Source organism: Gymnodraco acuticeps, unplaced genomic scaffold (assembly GCF_902827175.1).
Source record: "Gymnodraco acuticeps unplaced genomic scaffold, fGymAcu1.1, whole genome shotgun sequence".
Lineage (NCBI taxonomy): Eukaryota > Metazoa > Chordata > Actinopteri > Perciformes > Bathydraconidae > Gymnodraco > Gymnodraco acuticeps.
In genome coordinates, this window is record NW_022990236.1 from 224,066 (window position 1) to 251,757 (window position 27,692).

The 27,692-nt window shown below is 41.5% G+C and overlaps 1 protein-coding gene across 5 annotated transcripts in view; it reads left to right on the plus strand.

Moving 5' to 3' along the window:
* Positions 1-27,692, plus strand: part of LOC117548250 (protein NLRC3-like) — a 60,853-nt gene that overhangs the window by 4,228 nt on the left and 28,933 nt on the right. The window contains exons 3-6 of one of the 5 annotated variants that reach the window (XM_034219402.1): positions 3,057-4,917; positions 5,420-5,593; positions 12,287-12,457; positions 15,907-16,080. In XM_034219402.1, the coding sequence (XP_034075293.1) occupies positions 3,057-4,917; positions 5,420-5,593; positions 12,287-12,457; positions 15,907-16,080 (2,380 nt within the window). The remainder of the gene's footprint in view (positions 1-3,056; positions 4,918-5,419; positions 5,594-12,286; positions 12,458-15,906; positions 16,081-27,692) is intronic. The other 4 variants (XM_034219403.1, XM_034219406.1, XM_034219404.1 and 1 more) reach the window with 4 other exon arrangements.

Genomic DNA, 27,692 nt, shown 5'->3' on the forward strand with positions numbered 1-27,692 from the left:
AGCAGGAGGAAAAGAGACCGGACACAAGGACACAACAGGGCTTCATGTAGTTAGAAAGGGAGGAGTTGTGTGCGGATGCTCCTCCCATATAGGTCATCCATTGGGCGATACAAAAACGATGGCTGGTCGCAACGAATCAGTGCGAGCCAGCCGAGGCGACCCGGAAACAAGAGTCTCTTACGTTTGAGGCAAAACAAACACATCTGGTGTTCGTTGTCTCGCATTCTTGCAGCCTGCACACGCACACACATTTTCTGCATAGACTTCCCTCTCTCCGGCCCCCTCCCCCATCAGTTCAATACACACAGCTCCACACACCCTTGGCATTTTTAAGATATGTCTAAGATATAGTTGTTTATCGTTGACTAATACAAGTAATATATGTACGTTACTTTAATATCAATAATAACGAGGAAAACATTACCTCTGCTCCCAAGAAATCCTACAGCAATGTGAGAAATAGTAGACCTTTACAGCATGTTTAACGCACACTCATTTCACCATGCACACCATGCAGCCCACCAGATGTTTGACATGCTGTGTCCAAATAAGGATATCTCATCTCTCACATCTCCACTACTCTTAATACAAATGTTTCACTTCTCATATTTCCTGCTTCTTGTTATACAGACTGCTATTATTTAATACAAAGTAATTAAGTACACACATATGTTTAAGCAAACTCATATCTGGATACTAGGAACACAGGTTACTTCAGTACGCACCTCGCTGTTTATCCAGGGCTTTTGATTCGGGAATGTTTGTACAGTAAACTTCAGTACCACGTCATCGATGCATTTCCCAATGTAGCAAATGTGTGTGTTGATTAGGGTTGCAAAATTCCGGGAATTTTCAAAGATGGAAACTTTCCACGGGAATAAACGGAAATTTATGGGAATAAACCGGGAATTTTCCAAATTGAAGGTTGGATCTTCATAGGGAACTTAAACATAGTTGGGGAAAGTATATTTTAGAATAATCTTGACTAAAACAAACCGATGCCATTCAAGTACACTTGAAAATCCATGGCATAGCACACGGCTTACTGCATGGCTATTGAGACCACACAAAGGTTCCCAACAGGCTCACAAATGTGAGGGTGGAAACACTGGTTGGCATCCGGGCAATCCTAATGCTCTCTTACCACATTCACACCAACGCAACTCCAGTTCAAGCTCCGTGCTTTTCAGGTTCAGAACCAGTTCTTCGGTTTAGCTCTGGCTCTTTTCACACCGCCCAGAGTCCGACTGGTAATGCGTCGTTGCGTCATCGTTTGCGTCATGACGTAACCGTTTACGTGCCTACTTCATAAAGCCAAACCGCGCGGATGAAATCAGGTGCATTAAATTTTATGGCTCTATCTGCAGCTTTTCCGGAGTCATTTCTGTGGTTTAGTTATATTCTTATAAAAAAGTGTACTTGTGTCAATAAAGGTTTTTTTAAAACACAACTGCTTCCGAGGTCGGTCTTATTTCTTAAGGTGGACTGAACCATGAGTGTGGAGTAACGTTGTATCTTTCATTTAAATGAACAGTAACCTTCACCCAGGTATGTAACAGCTGTTCTCAAATGAACACATGAAGTAAAGTTTAATATTTATAGTTTTATAGATTTATAATGAGTTATAATGAGAGGTGATCAACGTGAATGCTCAGGTTCCACCTTAACACGCAGACACGTTGCTTTACCATGAGCAGAAACCTTTATATATACAGTCTATGGCAGAAACACTGAAACTCTTGTTAAGTTTCTCCATCGTTGTGTACAAACTCAATAAAACGCGGGCTTTTTGTTGTTGTTCAGGAGTTTATCTGTCTCTGCCCCCCGCCTCAACGTAAGCGTGACGTATGCGGTGCTTTTGCTCTGGCCGGACAATTTTTTGGTGCTTGAAACGAACCGGATTCCGGAGCTAACAGGCTGCTCCGCTGCGGTGTGAAGAAGAAAACCCGGTGCTTTTCAAGCTCCAGCTCCGAACCGGCCCTGAAACACCGTTGGTGTGAATGAGGTATCTGAGCTGGACACAGAGCCATCCTCAACCAGGCTAGACAGTGGCACTGCAGAGGAAGACTCAGAGTGTGATGTTGATGAGGCCCAGGAAGAGCCCGTTGACTGAAAGGCTTTAGCAAAAATGCAGAGGATTGCTTGAAGGAAGATTTGCATGTTTAATGGGACTTTTTGGAGGGAGAAGGGCTCTTTCCATTTAACATTTTGAATGGGACTTTGTGGGGATTTTTGGATGGGATGTGGGTTAACATTTTTATTTATTTTTTAAATCTGTTGAAATGTCATGTTTTTTTGTTTAATTTTGCATTGAATATTTCCAAAATTCCCCAGCTTAACTTCCCATGGAAACTTTCCAGATATTTACCGGAAACTTTCCGCCCCTTTGCAACCCTAGTGTTGATATTCAACCATATCTGATGACTTTTGGAAGGAGGCCCTGAGAGCTGTTAGCTCATCCTCCAGTTGCGCTAGACTCAGCCTAATACAGATTATCCTTAGACTACATTATAGCAAGGCTAAGCTCTCCAGGATTTATCCAGATAGATTAGATGACAGGTGTGATAGATGCTCCCAGGCCCCCTGCGACCTGACTCACATGTTCTGGTCGTGCCCTAAATTATCTAGCTTCTGGCAATCTTTCTTCGAATGTATTTCTGAAATTGTAGGTCTAAAAACCTCTCCATCCCCTCATGTAGCTATTTTCGGTCGGCCCCCAGATGAAATCAACATTACAAACACTCAAACCAATGTCATTGCCTTTACCGCCTTGATTGCTCGTAGGAAAATCCTTCTTTTGTGGAAATCTCCTTACCTCCCTCTTTTAAAATGTGGCTGAGTGATACGTTAAGGGAAAGTGAGTAAGGGTTCTTTTTGGGGGAAAACATGAAAATGCCTTAATTGCTGTAATGCACTGTTTCACTTTTTTTCCATGTGAATAAAAATATTTTTAAAAAAAAAAATCATGACATTTAAAACCCTGACTGTTTTTTTATTTTATTTTCATCATCAGATTCTCAAAAGCATTGTCCTGATTCTCTCATGTTTCCTTCCAGCAGAACGTGGTCTGCAGGAGGTTCTAGATGAACATAGGCTCAGTCTGAGGAGGAGATGTGAACGTGTGACTGAAGGAACTGATGAAAGTGAAACCCTCCTCAACAGGATCTTCACTGAGCTCTACATCACACAAGGCCAGAGTGAAGAGGTTAATACCCAGCATGAGGTGAGGCAGCTGGAGACAGCTTCCAAGAAGAAGCCCCTCCATGACACTCCAATCAAGTGCCAGGACATCTTTAAAGCCTCACCTGACCAACAGACTCCCATCAGAGCGGTCCTGACCAACGGAGTCGCTGGAGTTGGAAAAAGCTTCTCAGTGCAGAAGTTCACTCTGGACTGGGCCGAGGGTTTGGGAAACCAAGATGTCAGTCTGGTGATCCCGCTCTCCTTCAGGGAGCTGAACCTGATCAAAGGTGAGCAGTACAGTCTTCTCAGGCTGCTCCATGTTTTCCATCCCACCTTACAGAAGGTCACAGCAGAGCAGCTGGCTGTCTGCAAAGTGCTGTTCATCTTTGACGGCCTGGATGAAAGCAGACTTTCTCTGGACTTCACAAACAATGAGGTTGTGTCTGATGTCTCACAGCAGTCCTCAGTCAACGTGCTGCTGACAAACCTCATCAGGGGGAAGCTGCTTCCCTCGGCTCTCGTCTGGATAACTTCCAGACCTGCAGCGGCCAATCAGATCCCTCCTGAGTGTGTGGACAGGGTGACAGAAGTACGAGGCTTCACTGACGCCCAGAAGGAGGAGTACTTCAGGAGGAGATGGAGTGATGAAGACCTGTCCAGCAGAATCATCTCTCACATCAAGAGCTCCAGGAGCCTCCACATCATGTGTCTGATCCCAGTCTTCTGCTGGATCACTGCTGCAGTTCTGGACCACATGTTGACTACAGACCAGAGAGGAGAGCTGCCCAAGACCCTCACTGACATGTACGCACACTTCCTGCTGGTCCAGACCAAGAGGAAGAAGCAGAAGTATGAAGAGGGACATGAGACGAGTCCACAGCAGCTGACGGAGGCTGACAGGGAGCTTCTTCTGAAGCTGGGGAGGCTGGCGTTTGAACATCTGGAGAAAGGAGACATCATGTTCTACCAAGAAGACCTGCAGCGCTGTGGTCTTGGTGTCACCGAGGCCTTGGTGCACTCAGGAGTTTGTACAGAGATCTTCAAAAGAGAGAGTGTGATCTTCCAGAAAACAGTCTACTGCTTTGTTCATCTGAGCATTCAGGAGTTCCTGGCTGCAGTCTACATGTTGCACTGTTACACCAACAGAGACACAGCGGTACTGAAGGACTTCCTGCAGGGAGACTATAGCAACAGGTATAACAGAGATCAGGATTACCCATCCCTGGATGTCTTCCTGGAGGGAGCCATGGAGAAATCCCTCCAAAGTAAAAATGGCCACCTGGACCTGTTTATCCGCTTCCTCCACGGCCTCTCTCTGGAGTCCAACCAGAGACTGTTAGGAGGCCTGCTGGGTCGCACAGGCAAGCGTCCAACAATCATCGAGAGACTCTTCAGAGGCCGGCTGGGTCGCACAGACAACAGACCAGAAACCATCCAGAGAGCCATCAGCAACCTGAAGGAGATGAACAGTTATAACATCTCTCCTGAGAGGAGCATCAACATCTTCCACTGTCTGACAGAGATGAAGGACCACTCAGTAACTCAGGAGATCACAGAGTTCCTGAAGTCAGGGAACAGATCAGAGGAACTCTCTGAGATCCACTGCTCTGCTCTGGCCTACATGCTGCAGATGTCAGAGGAGGTTCTGGATGAGTTGGACCTGAGGAAGTACAACACATCAGATGAGGGACGACGGAGACTGATTCCAGCTGTGAGGAACTGCAGGAAGGCCGAGTAAGTCCAGATGTGATTAACTTTATTAATTAATCTGGATCAGAAGTTTCATTATTATAATAAACACTTTAAAATGTTTGATGTTTTAAATACTTTGAGAGTGAAATTAAATTATCCTAGTTATTCTATTTATTTATAATAATGTGACATTTTAAAGTTTTCTCCTCTTCATATTCCTTTGAGTGAAGGAGGCGACTTGTCAAACAAATTAAGGACTTTTTCCTCACAGCAGCATGTGATCACACCATACAGCAGTGTTTACAGTTATCAGTGAATTAAGTTATTAATATATCATTGCAGTTTCTTCAACATTAAATCAGATCTGTTTTTACCACAATGCTTAAGAGTTTAAAATAAGTCTGACAGGCTGACAATAAATATAGAAAACTCTATTATTAAATCAAATGACATAACAAAAGTTGTTCCATCAAATTCAGTAAGTTAATGAAATGTTTCCTCTGTTTTTAAACTAACACATGTTGTAATATATGTGTTATTATAGACTTACTGACTGTAGACTCTCAGAGACTGACTGTGAAGTCGTGGCCTCAGCTCTGAAGTCTAACCCCTCCCACCTGAGAGATCTGGACCTGAGTCGGAACGCTCTGGAGGATTCAGGAGTGGAGCTGCTGAGTTCTGGACTGAAGAGTCCAAACTGCAGACTGGAGGCTCTGAGGTCAGTTCACTGACTGCAGTTCATACTGATCTGTGAGGGAGAGAGGTTGAGCTTCCACAGACTCACCCTGTGCTCCATGAGTCAGTGGAGATGCTGTCAGTACTGATGAGCTGTGAGGGAGATGAAGGAGTTGTTAAACATCTGATCAAAGTTAGAGTTCCAGATTATCAGTGGATTGTTTCTACATCATCTCTGACATTAAAACCCTGTTCAGCTCACTACTTTGTCATTGAAGTAGAAATACGTTGTGTTTAACATTAATCAGAGCTCTTTCTTTCCTCTTTCTGTATCTTACAGTTTTTAACCTGTTTAGAGATTCCACTTTCTGAACTTCGTCAGCTCTGATCAGATTATTAAAGATCTCCTACCATGTTATTTTTAGGCAGATATAATGGGTCTCAGATATATACAAATATATTAAAAACATGTCTAAGATGTGCTCAAAAATACCAAACAGATTATACATTTTAGACATCCCTCATATCCCTCTATTTCAGCTGCTAGAGAAGGGCTGATTCTGTAGCTGCTGGCCCGCCCCCTGTTGAGCACGGCAAGGCAAGCAGTGAGTTCTGTGATGAGCAGGCTGGCTGCTCTGCTCAGATGCAGCTAAATGCTGCCGTGATTTAACGCCATATCATGTTCCAAACCACTTCTCCCTCATCCAAGGCGCCGCGCAGAGTGGCAGCCTGTTACGGTGTTACCGTTTAACTGGTGGCGCGGGGAACTCGTGATATTCTATAACGGTAGGAATGTGTCAGGGGCGTGTACTTTGAGGAGCCTTTGTCGAATAACCAGGAAATACACATTTCGATCGCTTCTTCTGTCGTTTACATTCATCTGTTGGTATATTTGGCTCCATAGGAACACTTTGATGCACTTTCAGTACCAGTGTGTGAGGTTGTGGTTGCGATGCCGATATCCGGACGCATACAGTTAGGACTACAAAAAGACACACGAGGTGACTGGGGATGTCTGTTCAAAACATTGCACGCTTGAATAAATCATTTAAACCAGTTATTGTTGCCAGACTTATTACTGTATATCGTTCCTAATGTGATGCCAAGTCCATCTGAGACCTGTGTACACCTTCAGACAGCCTCCAAGTGAAGCACACGGTGTTTACTCACAGTTTGAAAGCAGCGTGGAGAAGTCTTCAGCTGTGGAGCTGTGATCCGCCCAGGATAAACTGTGACACGACTTCTGTTCTGTGGCTATCTCTACCAGCGATCATGTTTAATATTAAAGACTACACACATGTATCCCTTATCAAAACGGTATTCTGCACTTTGCAGCACTTATCCAGATAAGATGTGACTGTTTACTCGCTGCAGGAGTGTAAAGGCCCTGACACACCAAACTGACGGAAATGTGTATTCGTCATTCAAAAGAGGCAACCGGAACGGCCCGTCCACACAGCGGCGTGCGTTGAAAGCTTCACCATTCACTTTGAATGGGGTGACGTCACTTTCCGCCAAACTGCATTGTGGGAAGCGAAGCGGAGCTTTGCTGGCGTGGCTCGCTGCAAAAGTTGAGCAATGTGCAACTTTTGCAGCCTCGGCAGAACGTCAGCCAATCGAATCATATGCCAGTACAAGCTCTAGCCAATCAAAACGCTGCTTGTGTGTCAGGGGCGGGAGATTCATGTGATTGGTTGTTGGTCGAGTTTCAGACGTGATATGTTCAAACATCAGCTCTCTGATGCAGAAATAAACGATGTAAGCATTGTGGCTGGCAGCAAGGGCGCCGGAAGCGGGGGGGCCAGGGGGCCATTGGCCCCCCCACTTTTCAGCCCTGCCCCACATTTTCGCAGCAGCAGATTTTTTTTAATTTTTTTTTTATTTTCAGTCTTTATTTCGAACAGATTCAAAAATAACAAATAACAAATAACAAATGTGAAAAACAGAATACCGTATTGTTATAATACAGTATTTATCCACATGCATGGTAATATTTGTATATTCAACAAAAAAAACAAAAAAAGTCTTCATATTAATAATAATAATAATAAATCATGTGTCCGAAAGGGAGCAGGAGGAAGCAAATGCTTATTAATTCCCACCCCTTACTTGATCAATGATTGTCCTTTAAATCATTATGCAAGTTATTCCTACATACATTTACATTTATACATATACAATAATTTCTCGTCTTCAATCACCTTTCTTCATTCTCATATTTTTCCAAAAAAGTGTTTCTGTACATCCTTTTAAACTGAATGATGCTTGTGCTTTGTTTTAACTCCTGCTCCAAACCATTCCATAAAGTCACCCCACAGATTGTTATACTCATACTTCTCAGAGTTGTTCTGACCTTGAGTTTAAAATGTAGATGTCCTCTCAGATGATACCCACCCTCTCTGTCTACGAACAGTGTTTTTAATTTCCTAGGAAGTAGTTTATGTCTTGCTCTGTACATGATTTGTGCCGTTTTAAATTTAACCAGATCAATGAACTTCAATATGTGTGACTTCAAAAAGAATACATTAGTGTGTTCAAGATATCCAACATTATTGATAACTCTTATAGCCCTTTTTTGTAATGTGCATAACGGCTGTAGGTTGGTTTTGTACGTGTTTCCCCAAATCTCCACACAGTAAATCAGATATGGCAATATTAGTGTGTTATATAGAGTATACAATGAGTTCCAGAATGTATCTGGCTTTTCCCAATATTGCGATAGTTTTAGCTAGTTTTGCTTTTACATGAGTGATATGAGGTTTCCAGCTGATTTTGTGGTCTAAAACCACACCAAGGAACTTCATTTCATATACTCTTTCTATGTGTATGTTATCTAGTATTAATTGTATCTGTGGATTTGTTTTATGTTTTCAACAAATTCAACAAAGTGTTGTCTGTTGCTTAAATAATCTCTCACCCAGTTTAATCCCACCCCTCTGATGCCATACCGTTCCAGTTTTATCAGTAAAATATTGTGATGGTGTCAAATGCTTTTTGTAAGTCTATAAATATTCCCACTGCTTGTTTTTTATTGTCCATGCAGTTTGCTCTTTCCTCACTTAATTCCATTAGTGCCATAGATGTTGATCTATCTTTCCTGAATCCATATTGACTGTCGTCCAAAAGCTGATGTGTTTCCATGAAACTGTGCCGCGGAAAACTGTACAAATCCCGTTTCAATAATTCCCCTCTACTCTAAAGTCGCATCTAAAACGTGATCTGATCTAGCTGTGTATATTTTGTTATTTTTGATTGTTATATTCAATCTCACTAGCTACAGGCATGTTTGAAGCTTGTAAAGGGAAGATGACAGCTCTCGCCACTCTGCTGTTCCTCAGCGCCGCCCCCCTCCCTCCCGATGAAATTATGAATGTAAGGTGTAGAGTAATCATAGATAACACGGCAGGGTCTGTTACAGTTTGTTTTTATCTGACTTCAAATAAGCAAAGTCTTGGGTTTCAGAATATTAAACTTGTTTCGGCAAATTCAGATGATAAATAGGCCTACAACGTTGAAGCTTGTGACGGCATAATTACAAGCGGAGAACGGAGTAGCTTAACGTCACAGCAGGCATAACAACAGCCGGTGTTTCTCGTGAGTGCAGTAATCCAAACGAAAATATCTTCCCTCCGTAGTATTATGATCATTTGCTCTGCTAATAATCAATCATGATGATTGATGATGAGAAATGATGGATTCCAGAGAAGAGACAACTTTAAAGGCCTTTTTCTCAAAATGATGACTCTGTAACAGTCATTATATAATGTGACATATTTTGCTTAATATTTGGAGTACAAAAACAATCCTGATATCATTAGAAAGCTAGGAATCAAAATGTGTCTTCGGGTCAATGCGACTGATTTCGATGGAGCAGCAGGTAACTTTGCATTAGGTAAAATAAAGCAGGCAGACATAACAGGAAGAATATGTACATTTTAACCCAATCAAATAGGACATTGTCACACCATTCAAATGTATCCATGTAAATTACAACCAATAACAAAGCTTAGATTTGTTTATTTGTTACGTTGTTTACTTTATTTGTTACGTTGTTCTGTGTGTGTCAGCCGTTAACCTAGAAATAATATATACACTTGCAAACATGTCAGAAGAACCAGCGCAGAAGAAAACTAAATGTGACCCGCTCTATCGAAATCAGTCGGAAGTCGCAACGGCTCATTTCAGAATAAACGTGGATTTACGTAAAAAACTATTTGTTCAGGGTTCGGGTGTTTTGTTTGATTTTAAACAAACAAAGTCTTGGCTTTCAGAATATGAAACTTTTATTTCCAAAATCACACGATAAATACATGTTTGAAGCTTGTAAAGGGACGAAGAGGCACCTCTCATTCGCAATCTGCTCTTCCAGCAGCGTCGCCCCCCTCCCTCCGCTGAAATTATGAATGTAAGAGTAGAGTAATCATAGATAACACGGCAGGGTCCGTTACAGTTTGTTTTCATCTGATTTTAATTAAACAAAGTCTTGGCTTTCAGAATATTAAACTTGTTTCGGCAAATTCAGATGATAAATACAACTTTGAAGCTTGTAACGGCATAATTACAAGCTGAGAACGGAGTAATTTAACGTCATAGCAGGCATAACAACAGCCGGTGTTTCTTGTGAGTGTTTTCCCCGGGAAACAAACACAATACACACAAACGCAAAATTACACAAACACACACACGTATACACACACACACACACACACACACACACACACACACACACACACACACACACACACACACACACACACACTCGCGAGCTTCCCCTCCAAACGAAAATATCTTCCCTCCGTAGTATTTGATCATTTGCTAATAATCAATCAGATCGATCCAGAGAAGAGGAAACTTTGAATGCCTTTTTCTCAAAATGAGGACTCGGTGACAGTCATGATATAATGTGACATATTTCGCTTAATATTTGGAGAACAAAAACAATCCTGATATCATTAGAAAGCTCGGAATATCCTCTTTCCAACCGTGTATACAACTCAAAATGTGTCTTCGGGTCAATGCGACTGATTTCGATGGAGCAGGTCACAAATACAGTCAATCTAAACTTAAATGTAACAACTGGAAGGTCACATCCCTGACATCCACATCTCCGGAGCCTGGACCTTCATCAATCATAGAAACAGCGAAGCCAGATGAACCCAAAAGCAGCACCTCTGCGGCCGCAGAAACTGTCAAAACCACCGCCGCCGCCGTTGAACCGAAACAGGCTGGTTCCGACTGCATGGAGGTTTGTTGTTGGGACATTGAGGCGGGTAAAGCTGTACAGCTAACTATCGGAAAAAGGAGACCGCTAGTAGATTATTTGAGCAAAGAGAAGGTACTTCAACGCAGAATGGTACAAAAACAGAGAGTGGTTCATTCTTTGCAAAACCACTAAACGATAGTGATACATTGCGATGTTAACAACCTCATGATAACCTCATATTTTTTTAACTTAGGATCATACCTGTGTTTAGTCTAGAAAAAGGTAAATGTGTGCATTTTATTATAAAGTTGTGTATATTTACAGACTATTGCAAAAACTAAGAAGCTTATAAACATCAGGTTTAAAACTAAAAGAGCTTTACAAAAAAGTAACCAAAGATGTTTGGAGTTTTATTTGAGTTATTCATTTACATTTTTTGTCTAAGAGATGCTGATTTGAAACCGTTGTTAGGCCTACATACAGTTACGCATTTCCTGTTTCTGCCAGAGAGAGGGGAGTTTGTCCCAAAGCTTGCTGCTGTATTTACTCCCTCCATCTGACAGGAGGGAGCCTCATGTGTCACTCCACGGAGTTCACTCCATCACGGAGGGGGAGTGTGTAGGTGTAGGGCGTGGTTTGGGATTGGGCCATACACACGCACTTTTTTTGGCCCCCCCACTTCTAAAATGAATCCGGCACGCCTGGCTGGCAGCCTTGAAGTACTGCTGCTACCACATTCCATGCATCAGTAATTATAACCCAAGAGGATATTAATATTCAACATCATAACACTGACGGGCAAATGATGACATTGTTACAAATGAGTGAACTGTCTGTTGAGGTTTCATTTTCCAGGGTCCTGTCCGGTACATACTTGAAGAAGCTATTGTCACCTCATGCAGGAAGTGTGGCAGCAAATTACGTGGCAACTGAGTTGGTCTTCAGTTTCTTCATTCCAGATCGCCATGATGTAAAATAAATGTTTCTGCTGCAGGGATGGTACATTAATGTATAAATAATAATAACAACATGTAACCATGTACTAGTTTCAGAAAGGCTAAACAACAACAAACTACAACAAGTGTAGTTCACTGACTGGCAGAGCACTGATGATCTTTGGATTAAAATAACAAGAACAACCCTACACTGCATGATTCACTCTGAACCTCTGAACACCTGAGATTCATCTTATATTCTCCATCCTGCTTTTAGAAAATGAAATTAAAAAAAATACAGAAATACAAAATATATTTCTGTTAAAATGATCAAACAAGTATTTTCAGTTGTTGCTGTTTCCAACGTGTTCCTGGATCTACATGATGCTGACACTGACTGAATAGTTTACACTGAAGTAGCTGCACGTTGTCTTTAATGTGAATGAGAGCTCTTTTCCTCTTTCTGTGTCTCACAGTTTTTAACCTGTTGGAGTTTCCACTTTCTGAACTCCTTCAGCTCTGATCAGATTATTAAACCTGGAGTTATTTCAAACAGGAACATTGTTTTCTAAAGTTACATCATGTTCTCTTTATTCAGACTGGAGTTCTGCAGTTTGTCAGAGATCAGCTGTTCTGCTCTGATCTCTGCTCTGAAGTCCAACCTCCATCTGAGACATCTGGACCTGAGTAACAACGAGCTGCAGGATTCAGGAGTGAAGCTGCTGAGAGATCTTCTGGAGAGTCCAGACTGCAGACTGGAGACTCTCAGGTCAGTTCTCCATCTGTAACTTCTGTGCTGAGATGAAGAGAGTTGTGTTGACTCTGAGCTGCAGACATCAGGCTGATATCACTCTGATCCTCACTGAGCATCTTAACCAGGGGCGGACTGGCCCATCGGGATTCGTCCCGAACGTCCCGATGGGCCGGTACTGAAGTGGGCCGGTCGGACGATGTGGGCCGTCCGGTAACTGGTATTTTGACAAACAATTTAGTTAAATTGTTTTGTTTATTAACGCTACAACATAGTGTTTCGTGAGGCGGTTGTCGTTGTTGGGTGAAAGCAAACAGCTGTTTTCTGCGGAGCGCAGCGCGAGCAGGCTCCCGCGTATGGGCTCAGAACAGTCTCATAATACATACATGCACACTTGTGTTTTTCAATGCACACAAATGTGTTCCGTTTCATATTCACGTAAATAAAATCCAAATACAGAAAAAAGTTTTACATGTGTATTTTTGATCCTCACATATTTGTTTTCCGTTTAAATCCTCTGCACCTGCAAACACAACCCGCTCTCTGTGCACGGGTCGCTGTGCATTCGTGTGTGGGTTTTTTGAGACTCCCCTGACGGTCAGCCGATTCGTACTTGTAATTTTTCCTATCTATAGCCAATCAGATGTCTCCTTCATTCTAAGCCAATCACATGAGCGCGCCCCCACCAGGGTATGATTTCTTGCGTTCATGACGTAGTGCTTCATGTACTTATTTTGCGCAGTCCGGAGCTGACAGGTCCATGGAGCTAATCTCAGGACACCTCCACTCTCAGTACAGCGCCACTTTCCGAACAGGAAATGCACGCAAATCCAAGCCTTTATATTATTAAGGTACAGCGCCACTTTCCGAACCATTGATGAATGCTTGTGTACACAAAAACGGCAGGCAAAACCGTTTTAAATGTGTGTTTCCTGTATGGCGAATACAGCTGCTTAATTTATGTCTGTATGAAGTTGTTGTGAGTGTGGAGGGAGCAGCTACAGGTTAGCTTAGCCTAATCGACCAGTGCACAGTGAGGGGGGAGGGGGGGTCATTATCGGCCGATATTCACTCTTAATAGTTTGATCGGTGCTCTCTATAAAGAGGAGAGCTGGATCTGATCGATATGGACATAAACGCGAGTGAAGTATAACTGGACGCGATAGAGAGATCAGATCAGCTGCTGAGACTGACGGAGACACGCAGCTCTGCATGATCACCTGAAGCTCCGCCCTCTGTTTAGCGAGCTGATCGGACTGCGCAAAATGCGTATATGAAGTAATCCTACCCTCGTGGGGGCGCGCTCATGTGATTGGCTTAGAATGAAGGAGACATCTGATTGGCTATAGATAGAAAAAATTACAAGTAGGAATCGGCTGACCTTCAGGGGAGTCTCAAAAAACCCACTCACGAATGCACAGCGATCCGTGCACAGAGAGCGGTTTGTGTTTCCAGGTTCAGAGGATTCAAACGGAAAACAAATAAGTGTGGATCAAAAACACATATGTAAAACTTTTTTCTGTATTTGGATTTTATTTACATGAATATGAAACGGAACACATTTGTGTGTATTGAAGAACACAAGTGTGGATCCTTCTGTGTGCATGTGTGTATTATGAGACTGTTATGAGCCCATACGCATGAGCGGGAGCGCGCTCCTTCACTACAGACTATCGCGCCACCTAACCATTCGCCAAAATGTTTTTAATACCAGCGGTAGCCGACCAAGCGCCGGGCAAAAAACAATCTTCAAATAAAAGAAAGTCACCGGAGGAGTTAAAGGAGAGTGACAGGGAGCATGAGAAGAAGAGGGAGAGAAAGTTTCAGCCAGCTTGATCGATGGAGTTGGCTTCTATAGCGTGGTGCAGTGACGCATCCTAAAACCCTTTTTATAATCTATCGATTAGATTTATGATTCAAAAATTATAAAAGTAGGAGACATGTGGAGATTATCCGGCTGAACAAAACGTGCATTTATTTAACAGGTTCGTTTTCCACAGACCTTATTTCCAGCTATTTTCCAAAACCCTGTGGAGAAATCCCATTGCTTTCTGTCGAGGGAACCAGCAGCTTACTTCCTGGTTTTAGGACGCGTCACTGGCTGCACCTCTCAATATGATGCCAGTATAAACAAGGTCTTCTGTCGGTTCTGTACATCAATGCCGACCTATGCTGACAAGTAAGTGAAGAGTAGAAAATATAAAGGTATTGGCTATAGGGAAATGTCCCAGCAGTTTAGGATAAAGAAGGTTCTAATCTAATCTATAGCCATTACATTTCTAACTCCTAATGACAGGAAGGCAGAAAGTGCATTATACAAATAATAATACTCATAATAATAGCAGACATTTTTTAACAATGACCACAATATCATTATTTTAATAAACCAAATATGAACAATGGAGGAAAATGAGGAACAACGGATTGTTCAAATGTTGTAGTATGTAGTAATGTAGTGTGTACATAAATTACTACTGCAACAAATGTGTTAATTTTCTTCATTATTAGTCGATTTTGTTTTGGACGAATGCTCCGGGCCAGAGGTTACAATAGTGGGGCCAGTGACAATACAAGTCCATTCTACCCTTAATGTCTACCTCTGCGGCAAGTCACTAGCACCCCCCCCCCCCCATGTCGACAATTTACTAGCGGTATTTACTTGCGGTACCGCGGTGGGCCGGCGGTACCGAAGTGGGCCGGTCGAGAGTCCCGGGCTGATTTGTAGTCCCAGTCCGCCCCTGATCTTAACCCTCTCCAGCCTCAGCCCTTTGTTCATATGGTTGGTGTCCTGCTCTGCTTCAGTTAGAATGCTTGTAAAGCCTCAGCCCTGCACTCATGTTATAAACATCTTTCCTTTGAAGACAAACTAAGCTGTCTGGATGTTTCTGCTGCAGGGATGTGACATTAATGTATACATAATAACAACAACAACAACAACAACAACAACAACAACATGTGACCATGTACTAGCCTCAGAAAGGCTAAACAACAACAAACTACACCAAGTGTAGTTCACTGACTGGCAGAGCACTGATGATCTTTAGATTAAAATAACAAGAACAACCCTACACTGAATGATTCACTCTGAACCTCTGAACACCTGAGATTCATCTTATATTCTCCATCCTGCTTTTAGAAAATGAATTATAAAAAAATACATGAGTAGAATTGTTTTATATTTCTGTTGAAACTATCAACCACCAAGAAGTATTTTCAGTTGTTGCTGTTTCCAACGTGTTCCTGGATCTACATGATGCTGACACTGACTGAATAGTTTACACTGAAGTAGCTGCACGTTGTCTTTAATGTGAATGAGAGCTCTTTTCCTCTTTCTGTGTCTCACAGTTTTTAACCTGTTGGAGTTTCCACTTTCTGAACTTCTTCAGCTCTGATCAGATTATTAAACCTGGAGTTATTTCAAACAGGAACATTGTTTTCTAAAGTTACATCATGTTCTCTTTATTCAGACTGGAGAGCTGCAGGTTGTCAGAGATCAGCTGTTCTGCTCTGATCTCAGCTCTGAAGTCCAACCCCTCCCATCTGAGAGATCTGGACCTGAGTAACAACGATCTGCAGGTTTCAGGAGTGGAGCTGCTGAGAGATCTTCTGGAGAGTCCAGACTGCAGACTGGAGACTCTCAGGTCAGTTCTCCATCTGTAGCTTCTGTGCTGAGATGAATATGTGAGAGTTGTGTTGACTCTGAGCTGCAGACATCAGGCTGATATCACTCTGATCCTCACTGAGCATCTTAACCCTCTACAGCAGGGGTGGGGAACCTCTGGGCCCCGGGCCGTATACGGCCCGCGAGACCTTTGCTACGGCCCTCGAGGTAATTTATAAACACACGCAAAAAAGAAAAAAATTAAAGAAATCTAGACCGCAAAAAAATTAAACAAGTGAGTGCCTGTTTTTCCTGTCCAAGGTCAGGGTCCTTGAACACATCACGAGCCTAACGTGTCATCACGTGGTATGTCTCGTCTGACAGGGTGCAGTTCTGACGGAGAGCACCAGAACGCGGCTCCGCTCCGGCACTTCCACAAATTGCAGTACCCATAAGGAGCCGTACACATGCCGCAGTTTCTACGTGGCTGTGTCTTTAGTTGAAAGCCCAGTGGCGATCTGTCATTCTGATCATACAGTCAATACCTTTGTTGTTGTTAGCATCTGGTTAGCTAGCTATGCTAACGAATATAAGAATCTTTTTCTACAACCAGTGAGGTAAAGGCACATCTTTATATGATCATTATAGTTATAAAAAAATAAGAGAATAAAGTAAACAGGTATACAATACTATATGACAGTAAAAAAAAGTTATTATTAATAAACAAGAATACAGTTTGAAAGGAGAGTGATTTGTAAAATATCCATAAAGAAAAATAAATATGCTTACAGTTCTGTTTCATCTGGGTGTTGAGAGATGTTTCCATAGAGCTCCTAATTGTGATCTCAAAGTGCACCAGATTGATGCTTTTAACTTCAATATTTAAAAGAAAATCTTCCCGGGGGAGCACACCCCCTAGAGGAGGTTAGGCCCCCCCCCCCACTTAAATCATGTTCAGATGGATAGGAAAGTAAACACATTGGCACACATCTTGTGTCCATATCTTTCTGTTTGGGTGGTCATGCCACACCGTGCACGTGCGTGCGCGAGTCATGGTGAGATATCTGGATTGAGAGGTTGCTTTTTCTTTGCACAGCATGAAAGAAAGGCCAAATGAATGGGCTGTGATTTTAGTTTATTTAAGCAGAGGTCAATAATTTGTACGGCCCTCGGAGGATGTTGAAAACATTGAAATGGCCCTTGAGAGGAAAAAGGTTCTCCACCCCTGATCTACAGGCTCAGCCCTTTGTTCATATGGTTGGTGTCCTGCTCTGCTTCAGTTAGAATGCTTGTAAAGCCTCAGCCCTGCACTCATGTTATAAACATCTTTCCTTTGAAGACAAACTAAGCTGTCAGGATGTTTCTACTGCAGGGATGTGACATTAATGTATAACTAATAACAACAACAACAACACCATGTGACCATGTAATAGCCTCAGAAAGGCTAAACAACAAGAAACTACAACAAGTGTAGTTCAGTCAGACAACTCACGTGTTCCTTTAACATGTTTATTAGAAGCAGCATATAGTTGAGTTTGGCGTCTAGGCTCGGGCTTCATCACTCCATAGATATACATAGCACGATGAGTGATGATTAAATAACTAACCCCCGAGCCTACAGGTGGAAGCTGGGGTGGTGGTGGGGCAGCAAGCAGCAGTGACGTAGAGGTAGCTGCGGCAATAGCAGCAGCAAGCAATGCATGGAGAGAGATCTGGCAGGTTAAATAGAGCGGCATATTAAGGAGACTCTGTTTGGTTGGTTGTAGAGTGGCAAGGGGCGTTATGTATGAATGCAGCATAAGTGCTCGAGTTGACTGCCTGAACTAGCTCGCAGGCTTCGCCTCATTTCAGTCAGACAACTCACGTGTTCCTTGTTTATTAGAAGCAGCATATAGTTGAGTTTGGCAACTAGGCTCGGGCATCATCACTCCATAGATATACATAGCACGATGAGTGATGATTAAATAACTAATCCCCAAAACTGCATGGAGATTAGATACTATCCCCCAAAACTGCGTAGCCCGAGCCTGACGCTGGTGATGTAAGACTGATAAGTAGAGGGCCTGGCGAGCTGCCATGTGGCCAAGCACAGCGGCTTTAAGGGGAATATACTACTAAGTGAGACTGCTATGTGAAGGCCTGAGGAATAGCCCAGAGCCGATTCTTCCCTGAGCACAGCAGCTTGGAGAGGAATATACTACCTATATACACTACCTAGTGAAACTGCTATGTGAAGGCCCGGGAACAGCCTGAAAAGCCATCCCCATTAAGCACCACGGATTTAAGGGGAATATACTACCTAGTGAAACTGCTATGTGAAGGCCCGGAAACAGCCCGAAAAGCCATCCCCCTTAAGCACCACGGATTTAAGGGGAATATACTACCTAGTGAAACTGCTATGTGAAGGCCCGGGAACAGCCCGAAAAGCCATCCCCCCCTTAAGCACCGCGGCTTTGAGGGGAATATACTACCTATCAAGACTGCTGTATCTAGGTCTTTGAGGCAGCGACAATGAGCTTTCCCCCCCAAGCATGCAGCTATGAGGGGAATATACTATAATGAAATAAATATAATCTAACCCAGCAACCACCTGGTATGCAATAACAGAATTCTACAGATATACATATTTGAACGTTTACTCATCATCGAGTAGTGCAAGAGCTCATGGTTGTTTGTGCTGAAAGGATCTCATTCATGTGAGGCATGATATAGCGCTGGTGGGCAGAAGATGACCGACGGCCCAGGATACTCAGGGTTGAGGTAGGCGGATATAGAGCTGCGGTTGTGGCTGTGCAGATTCTTAAACAGTGGGAATAGCGATCTGGGGGCAGATCGCAGCTTAGGCAGAGATCACGCAGCTTGGAGGAGAACCCTCGTCGTTGGGTTTGCAGCCATCGAATAAACATGGGTGCCGACCCATGTGTCAGAGGGCAATGATGCGAGAAGTTCAGCATGGAAGATAAAGGACAAAGAAAACAGTGTTAGTTTTAGCAATGATTATTCGGGGTTCCTTGACTCCCCAGACAGAACTGTCAGACATTGAATGTTTCAAAACTGTGTATATTTGATCTCCAACGTTAATTCAGTAAGGGTGAGATTATGCTGAGGATTAAAAGGTGAGAGGTCTGTGTATATTCGCCACCTGAGAAACCAATAGAAAGCTGTAACAACTGCCTCTGACGTTTATCAATGTATAGTGAAACCCCTTTGCCAGTCTTTATCATTGCGTGGAGGACGTGCCTGCTTAAGGCCCTTGAGGAGCAAATTAATGAACTCTAGCGTGGCTTAATACTTAGCACTTGAAGATTGCAGGATTCAAATAAAAATACAATTATATATAATGCATGAACGACTATTATATCTATTGCACAAGTACACAGAGGAGGGACAGAAGAAGATAAAGTACCAAGCTGAATTGTAATCTTTGAATCATGCTCTTGGTTGGAGGCAGAATATGGGAAATCCTTGAGGGCTTGACGTGTAGATCCAGAGTAATTTGGTTGAACGAAGGGCATGGCAAGCTGGTGGGGCAAACCACTCATTGTGAAATCCCCCGAACCAGCAGAAGGCGCAGCATCTGTAAGTAACTAGAGAGGATCTGAGGACACCGCAAGGTCATTATAAAAGAATGAACATAACATTGCACTCGTCGCAGAGGGGCTAAGGACCAAAGATCTGAGCAATAACCATCTCTAAGATTGCATTCATGCCGAATAGTCCGCGTCTTTACACCAGACGCAAGTGTATTACATCATTTCATTTGCAGAAGGTTGGGTTTGCGTTCACCCAGGCAACTTCAAATAGACTATGAACTGTAAACTAAAGTCATTGTATGGAGATGCTTTTTCAACAATTGGCGGGACATCAAGCGGATAAAATGCAGATCCCAGCAATTCCTACAGTAGCCTGCATCATGGAGCATTGGCAGGTTATTTTCATACTGCTGTTAATCTGGAGAGTGCATCAACAGACTCTGCGGCCGGCGCATAGGATTATAAATCAGACAACGTGCATTAAAAACATTATAACACAAAATGCGACGTTATGCAGTGAGGAGGTTTCACCGATGACAGGTGGCTCTGATGGAATTGTACCACTGCCTTTTCTCTGTACACAGGGGACCAGTGAGGTAAGCAGTCACCAGAATGAATGCATGACCATATAGGTTACTGGATGTTGCACACAGCATAGATAGCAAAACAAGCGATGATGCACAAATAGTTCTTTCCCATGTTTTGATGCGGACTGCGTCACACCAGCAATGAACCTCTCTGGAGTTTACTAGCGAGCGACCCGAGGCCACCTCTATTAGGCGGAGCAGAGGTATCGGACTGCTTCCACACCAATCCAACGAACCGCATCAAGGGGTTAACGCTACAGGGACCGATTCAATAGTACTAACCAAGCAGGTGTGAACGTGACCTAAGACTATGGTGCCTTATGGTTTGAACAGAAAGGCTAGCGCTTGTTCCTTATAAATATAAAACATCTCTTTTAGAGAGACTACCAGTGGGAGACCATAATTGAAGGCAGTAATCAGTATTGAATGTATTACAAGTCTAATATGTAGTATAACGTAGAGCACTTTGAACATTTGGAAAGGCGCTAAATAAATAACATGAATTGTAATTATGGCAGTTCTGATGCGGGACAGCTTGTCTGGTGGCAGTGAAGCTTGCATCAGCACACTATCGAGAATGATACCGATAATTCTAGACGTGTGGAAACAGTTCCTGTTCTGAAAGAGGTAGGCCTAGCTGTTGAAAAGTTTTATCTGGGAAAGTTAACTAGGAAATGGTTAAAAGATGGACACCAAGGGGTGCTTGCAAGTGTTGCAGAGAATCCAGCATACTGCTTCTGATGAGGTGTCAAAGAAACGTGGGCTATTATGGCAACCAAATGCACATTTGATTGTAAAACCTTAAAATATATATGCCACAGAAGGCATATGGGATGTCTGCTTTCCCTGCCATGTCATCTACAGAGCAAAGAAACAGGAAAATCTTTAGTAGTTATTAATACTCTTAACAGAATAATCGTGAGGAACTAACGGCTCAAGAAACGTTGCTAGAATAATTCCTCCTAGCACTAGGCTAGGGGCCTGTCGTGATTTTTAAACGTTTAAATAGCAGCACGTGTAATACTCCTGGCTCCTTCAGTGCAAACTTCAGTCTTGAGTGCAGGTTTCAACAGACATGGGTCCCTGGGAGCCAGCATAACCTGCTAAGAAACCTTGATTTAAGCCTGTGATAAGGTCATTTGACGAACATCTGTGATTAGAAAGAGCTTAGAAACGATTTGCAGCATGTGGCCTCCTGAGGCACACCCAGCGAGGGGCAGAATATTGCAGGTAGAGCTTAATTCCTGTAAGGAAAAACTCTTCTTTGGTAGGTGATTAAATGTACATGGCCGCTTGGCAGAGAATGATTCATGGTATTCATAGAAAAGACACTGTAGGAGAGATTGAAGTCTAAAATGATGGTCAAAAATGTATCGAGCTTCCCTTCATATTCCCGTGATGGAAATTATTAATTTATTTCCATTTTTTATTTAATTGATTTATAGTAGTATAAATACTTATACACATACAACTTCTGTATAATTGCCTCAAATATGACTTACTGCAGGCCAAATATTTCCATAATAAAACATTTCTTATGCAGAATAGTATTATATACCTGCCAAGATGCGATTCCTAAGGAACTTCTGCTGCAGGGGGCAGGAAGCTAATTCCAATTCCCAGAATCCTCGGGAGTGTGACGTCAGTGGCACAAGTGGTTGAACGCGGAAGTTGAAACATTTGTTTACATGCAGGCAGAGGAAATCGAGTTTGTTCACGGGAATATATCGTGCAATTAAAGGCTTCAAGCGCTGATTTTACTTCGAGAAGGTAGGACAGGGAGGCAGGTACTTTGGGAATGCCGGGGTCAGCTTGCTCCTGCCTTTTTTTTCTTCTTTTTTTTTGGTGTTTAATTACCCGCCTGTGAAGTAAAAACTTCTTTGCAGCAATGTTGAGCCAATCATCAAATGAGGGAAACTGGATTCGCCTTAGTCAATACACTGATATTTATTGAGAGACAAACGGCCGGAGGATTAACAAAGCAACTCGCACTGTTCAATGCAAGCTGCCAAAATTAACTCTAAACACAAAAGACAGAAACATCTCTATATATCCTTTAAAGGAGGGGTCCAAACAGCCCGCCTTTTCCCCTAATCGATTACAGATGAACAGACAAAGAAACTCTGTCTGAGCGGGCAGTACCCCTCCCCCACACAGAGAAAGAGTAGTCACTCATGAAGTTTCTCAGGTCAGCTAAGCATCAGACTAAAATATCCACCCTTTTATCAATTTATGATAATCAATTAACATTAGTCTAAAGAATATTTCAGTCAATACTCAAATCAATAAGCGTCTTCAGAGTTGTGTGGGCTCACTCACATTAATTACATCAAAAGTAGAACAAGATTGAAAACACTTCAATCACCATGATTGAACACCAGGCGCGCCGGATTCATTTTAGAAGTGGGGGGGCCAAAAAAAGTGCGTGTGTATGGCCCAATCCCAAACCACGCCCTACACCTACACACTCCCCCTCCGTGATGGAGTGAACTCCGTGGAGTGACACATGAGGCTCCCTCCTGTCAGATGGAGGGAGTAAATACAGCAGCAAGCTTTGGGACAAACTCCCCTCTCTCTGGCAGAAACAGGAAATGCGTAACTGTATGTAGGCCTAACAACGGTTTCAAATCAGCATCTCTTAGACAAAAAATGTAAATGAATAACTCAAATAAAACTCCAAACATCTTTGGTTACTTTTTTGTAAAGCTCTTTTAGTTTTAAACCTGATGTTTATAAGCTTCTTAGTTTTTGCAATAGTCTGTAAATATACACAACTTTATAATAAAATGCACACATTTACCTTTTTCTAGACTAAACACAGGTATGATCCTAAGTTAAAAAAATATGAGGTTATCATGAGGTTGTTAACATCGCAATTTATCACTATCGTTTAGTGGTTTTGCAAAGAATGAACCACTCTCTGTTTTTGTACCATTCTGCGTTGAAGTACCTTCTCTTTGCTCAAATAATCTACTAGCGGTCTCCTTTTTTCCGATAGTTAGCTGTACAGCTTTACCCGCCTCAATGTCCCAACAACAAACCTCCATGCAGTCGGAACCAGCCTGTTTCGGTTCAACGACGGCGGCGGTGGTTTTGACAGTTTCTGCGGCCGCAGAGGTGCTGCTTTTGGGTTCATCTGGCTTCGCTGTTTCTATGATTGATGAAGGTCCAGGCTCCGGAGATGTGGATGTCAGGGATGTGACCTTCCAGTTGTTACATTTAAGTTTAGATTGACTGTATTTGTGACCTGCTCCATCGAAATCAGTCGCATTGACCCGAAGACACATTTTGAGTTGTATACACGGTTGGAAAGAGGATATTCCGAGCTTTCTAATGATATCAGGATTGTTTTTGTTCTCCAAATATTAAGCGAAATATGTCACATTATATCATGACTGTCACCGAGTCCTCATTTTGAGAAAAGGCATTCAAAGTTTCCTCTTCTCTGGATCGATCTGATTGATTATTAGCAAATGATCAAATACTACGGAGGGAAGATATTTTCGTTTGGAGGGGAAGCTCGCGAGTGTGTGTGTGTGTGTGTGTGTATACGTGTGTGTGTTTGTGTAATTTTGCGTTTGTGTGTATTGTGTTTGTTTCCCGGGGAAAACACTCACAAGAAACACCGGCTGTTGTTATGCCTGCTATGACGTTAAATTACTCCGTTCTCAGCTTGTAATTATGCCGTTACAAGCTTCAAAGTTGTATTTATCATCTGAATTTGCCGAAACAAGTTTAATATTCTGAAAGCCAAGACTTTGTTTAATTAAAATCAGATGAAAACAAACTGTAACGGACCCTGCCGTGTTATCTATGATTACTCTACTCTTACATTCATAATTTCAGCGGAGGGAGGGGGGCGGCGCTGCTGGAAGAGCAGATTGCGAATGAGAGGTTTTGGAAATAGAGGTTTTGGAAATAAAAGTTTCATATTCTGAAAGCCAAGACTTTGTTTGTTTAAAATCAAACAAAACACCCGAACCCTGAACAAATAGTTTTTTACGTAAATCCACGTTTATTCTGAAATGAGCCGTTGCGACTTCCGACTGATTTCGATAGAGCGGGTCACATTTAGTTTTCTTCTGCGCTGGTTCTTCTGACATGTTTGCAAGTGTATATATTATTTCTAGGTTAACGGCTGACACACACAGAACAACGTAACAAATAAAGTAAACAACGTAACAAATAAACAAATCTAAGCTTTGTTAATGGTTGTAATTTACATGGATACATTTGAATGGTGTGACAATGTCCTATTTGATTGGGTTAAAATGTACATATTCTTCCTGTTATGTCTGCCTGCTTTATTTTACCTAATGCAAAGTTACCTGCTGCTCCATCGAAATCAGTCGCATTGACCCGAAGACACATTTTGATTCCTAGCTTTCTAATGATATCAGGATTGTTTTTGTACTCCAAATATTAAGCAAAATATGTCACATTATATAATGACTGTTACAGAGTCATCATTTTGAGAAAAAGGCCTTTAAAGTTGTCTCTTCTCTGGAATCCATCATTTCTCATCATCAATCATCATGATTGATTATTAGCAGAGCAAATGATCATAATACTACGGAGGGAAGATATTTTCGTTTGGATTACTGCACTCACGAGAAACACCGGCTGTTGTTATGCCTGCTGTGACGTTAAGCTACTCCCTTCTCCGCTTGTAATTATGCCGTCACAAGCTTCAACGTTGTAGGCCTATTTATCATCTGAATTTGCCGAAACAAGTTTAATATTCTGAAACCCAAGACTTTGCTTATTTGAAGTCAGATAAAAACAAACTGTAACAGACCCTGCCGTGTTATCTATGATTACTCTACACCTTACATTCATAATTTCATCGGGAGGGAGGGGGGCGGCGCTGAGGAACAGCAGAGTGGCGAGAGCTGTCATCTTCCCTTTACAAGCTTCAAACATGCCTGTAGCTAGTGAGATTGAATATAACAATCAAAAATAACAAAATATACACAGCTAGATCAGATCACGTTTTAGATGCGACTTTAGAGTAGAGGGGAATTATTGAAACGGGATTTGTACAGTTTTCCGCGGCACAGTTTCATGGAAACACATCAGCTTTTGGACGACAGTCAATATGGATTCAGGAAAGATAGATCAACATCTATGGCACTAATGGAATTAAGTGAGGAAAGAGCAAACTGCATGGACAATAAAAAACAAGCAGTGGGAATATTTATAGACTTACAAAAAGCATTTGACACCATTACAATATTTTACTGATAAAACTGGAACGGTATGGCATCAGAGGGTTGGGATTACACTGGGTGAGAGATTATTTAAGCAACAGACAACACTTTGTTGAATTTGTTGAAAACATAAAACAAATCCACAGATACAATTAATACTAGATAACATACACATAGAAAGAGTATATGAAATTAAGTTCCTTGGTGTGGTTTTAGACCACAATATCAGCTGGAAACCTCATATCACTCATGTAAAAGCAAAACTAGCTAAAACTATCGCAATATTGGGAAAAGCCAGATACATTCTGGAACTCATTGTATACTCTATATAACACACTAATATTGCCATATCTGATTTACTGTGTGGAGATTTGGGGAAACACGTACAAAACCAACCTACAGCCGTTATGCACATTACAAAAAAGGGCTATAAGAGTTATCAATAATGTTGGATATCTTGAACACACTAATGTATTCTTTTTGAAGTCACACATATTGAAGTTCATTGATCTGGTTAAATTTAAAACGGCACAAATCATGTACAGAGCAAGACATAAACTACTTCCTAGGAAATTAAAAACACTGTTCGTAGACAGAGAGGGTGGGTATCATCTGAGAGGAAATCTACATTTTAAACTCAAGGTCAGAACAACTCTGAGAAGTATGAGTATAACAATCTGTGGGGTGACTTTATGGAATGGTTTGGAGCAGGAGTTAAAACAAAGCACAAGCATCATTCAGTTTAAAAGGATGTACAGAAACACTTTTTTGGAAAAATATGAGAATGAAGAAAGGTGATTGAAGACGAGAAATTATTGTATATGTATAAATGTAAATGTATGTAGGAATAACTTGCATAATGATTTAAAGGACAATCATTGATCAAGTAAGGGGTGGGAATTAATAAGCATTTGCTTCCTCCTGCTCCCTTTCGGACACATGATTTATTATTATTATTATTAATATGAAGACTTTTTTTGTTTTTTTTGTTGAATATACAAATATTACCATGCATGTGGATAAATACTGTATTATAACAATACGGTATTCTGTTTTTCACATTTGTTATTTGTTATTTGTTATTTTTGAATCTGTTCGAAATAAAGACTGAAAATAAAAAAAAAATTTAAAAAAAATCTGCTGCTGCGAAAATGTGGGGCAGGGCTGAAAAGTGGGGGGGCCAATGGCCCCCTGGCCCCCCCCGCTTCCGGCGCCCTTGTTGAACACAGTCAATCATAATAAAATCATCTCTCTTCAGTGTTTGGCATCATTTGTCAAAAAGCACAATAATAAACACGTGAAATACAACAATATTATAGCAAAATATATGTTTCAAGAATAAGATATTTGATCATTTATCCCTCAGTTAATCTCATTCATCAAACACAAATTCTAAATCAGCTTACATCTCAAATATTTACTTCAAGGCAATTACTTATTAAAACACAATTAGAATTTAGGATTTATAATAAATCCAATTGAGGTATAAATCAGAATCATGAGAGATCCAGCTAAGGTTCCTGGTTAAGGTATAAATTCACAGTGATGAATCGATCAATCTGTAAAGTTACAGTGTCCTCAATCTTTAACATTACTTTACGTTTACTTCATTACGCTTTATTCAAGAGTAAGGCATGATATTTAATTAATTACATTACTTCAACTATCAATCATTATGTCATTTCAAAATCTGAAGGGAAAACTAAACAATTCTCAAAATGTTTAACAATCTGAAGAATCAAACATTTTATTGTATAACAACCTGAAAAAGAAAAAGAAAAACATCTGTTCTTTATTCAGAGCATCAACTGAGATCAATATCAAAACATCTGTTTTACCTGGTAATGATTAAGGATAGTAACATTGTCTGTTATAATATTAGAAATATCTTATTGTTCAATACCTTATAAATCTGAAAATATCAATTCATTAATTAGTTTAGTGTGAAAGTGTAATCTGATCAAATATATTTATCACCACTATTTAACACATATCTGTTCATTGGGAATACAAAAACAATCATTAATTGTACATCTGTAATCATCTGGTCATTCAATTCAAATGTTATCTTTGTACGAGAGCTAGAAGACATGTTTTCCTCCTCTCTTTATGACACAGAATGTCTGGTGTGTAAAGGCATCCTGATACTGTAGATTAGCACTGAGGTGCTGATTGGCTCAAAACTTTTCTTCATCAGAGCGCCATAACTCAATTATCTGTAGATTAGCACTGAGGTGCTGATTGGCTCAAAACTCTTCTTCATCAGAGCGCCATATCTCAATCCCCCCCAATTTCTCTGCTTTTGTGGCTCATTCAGTGAGC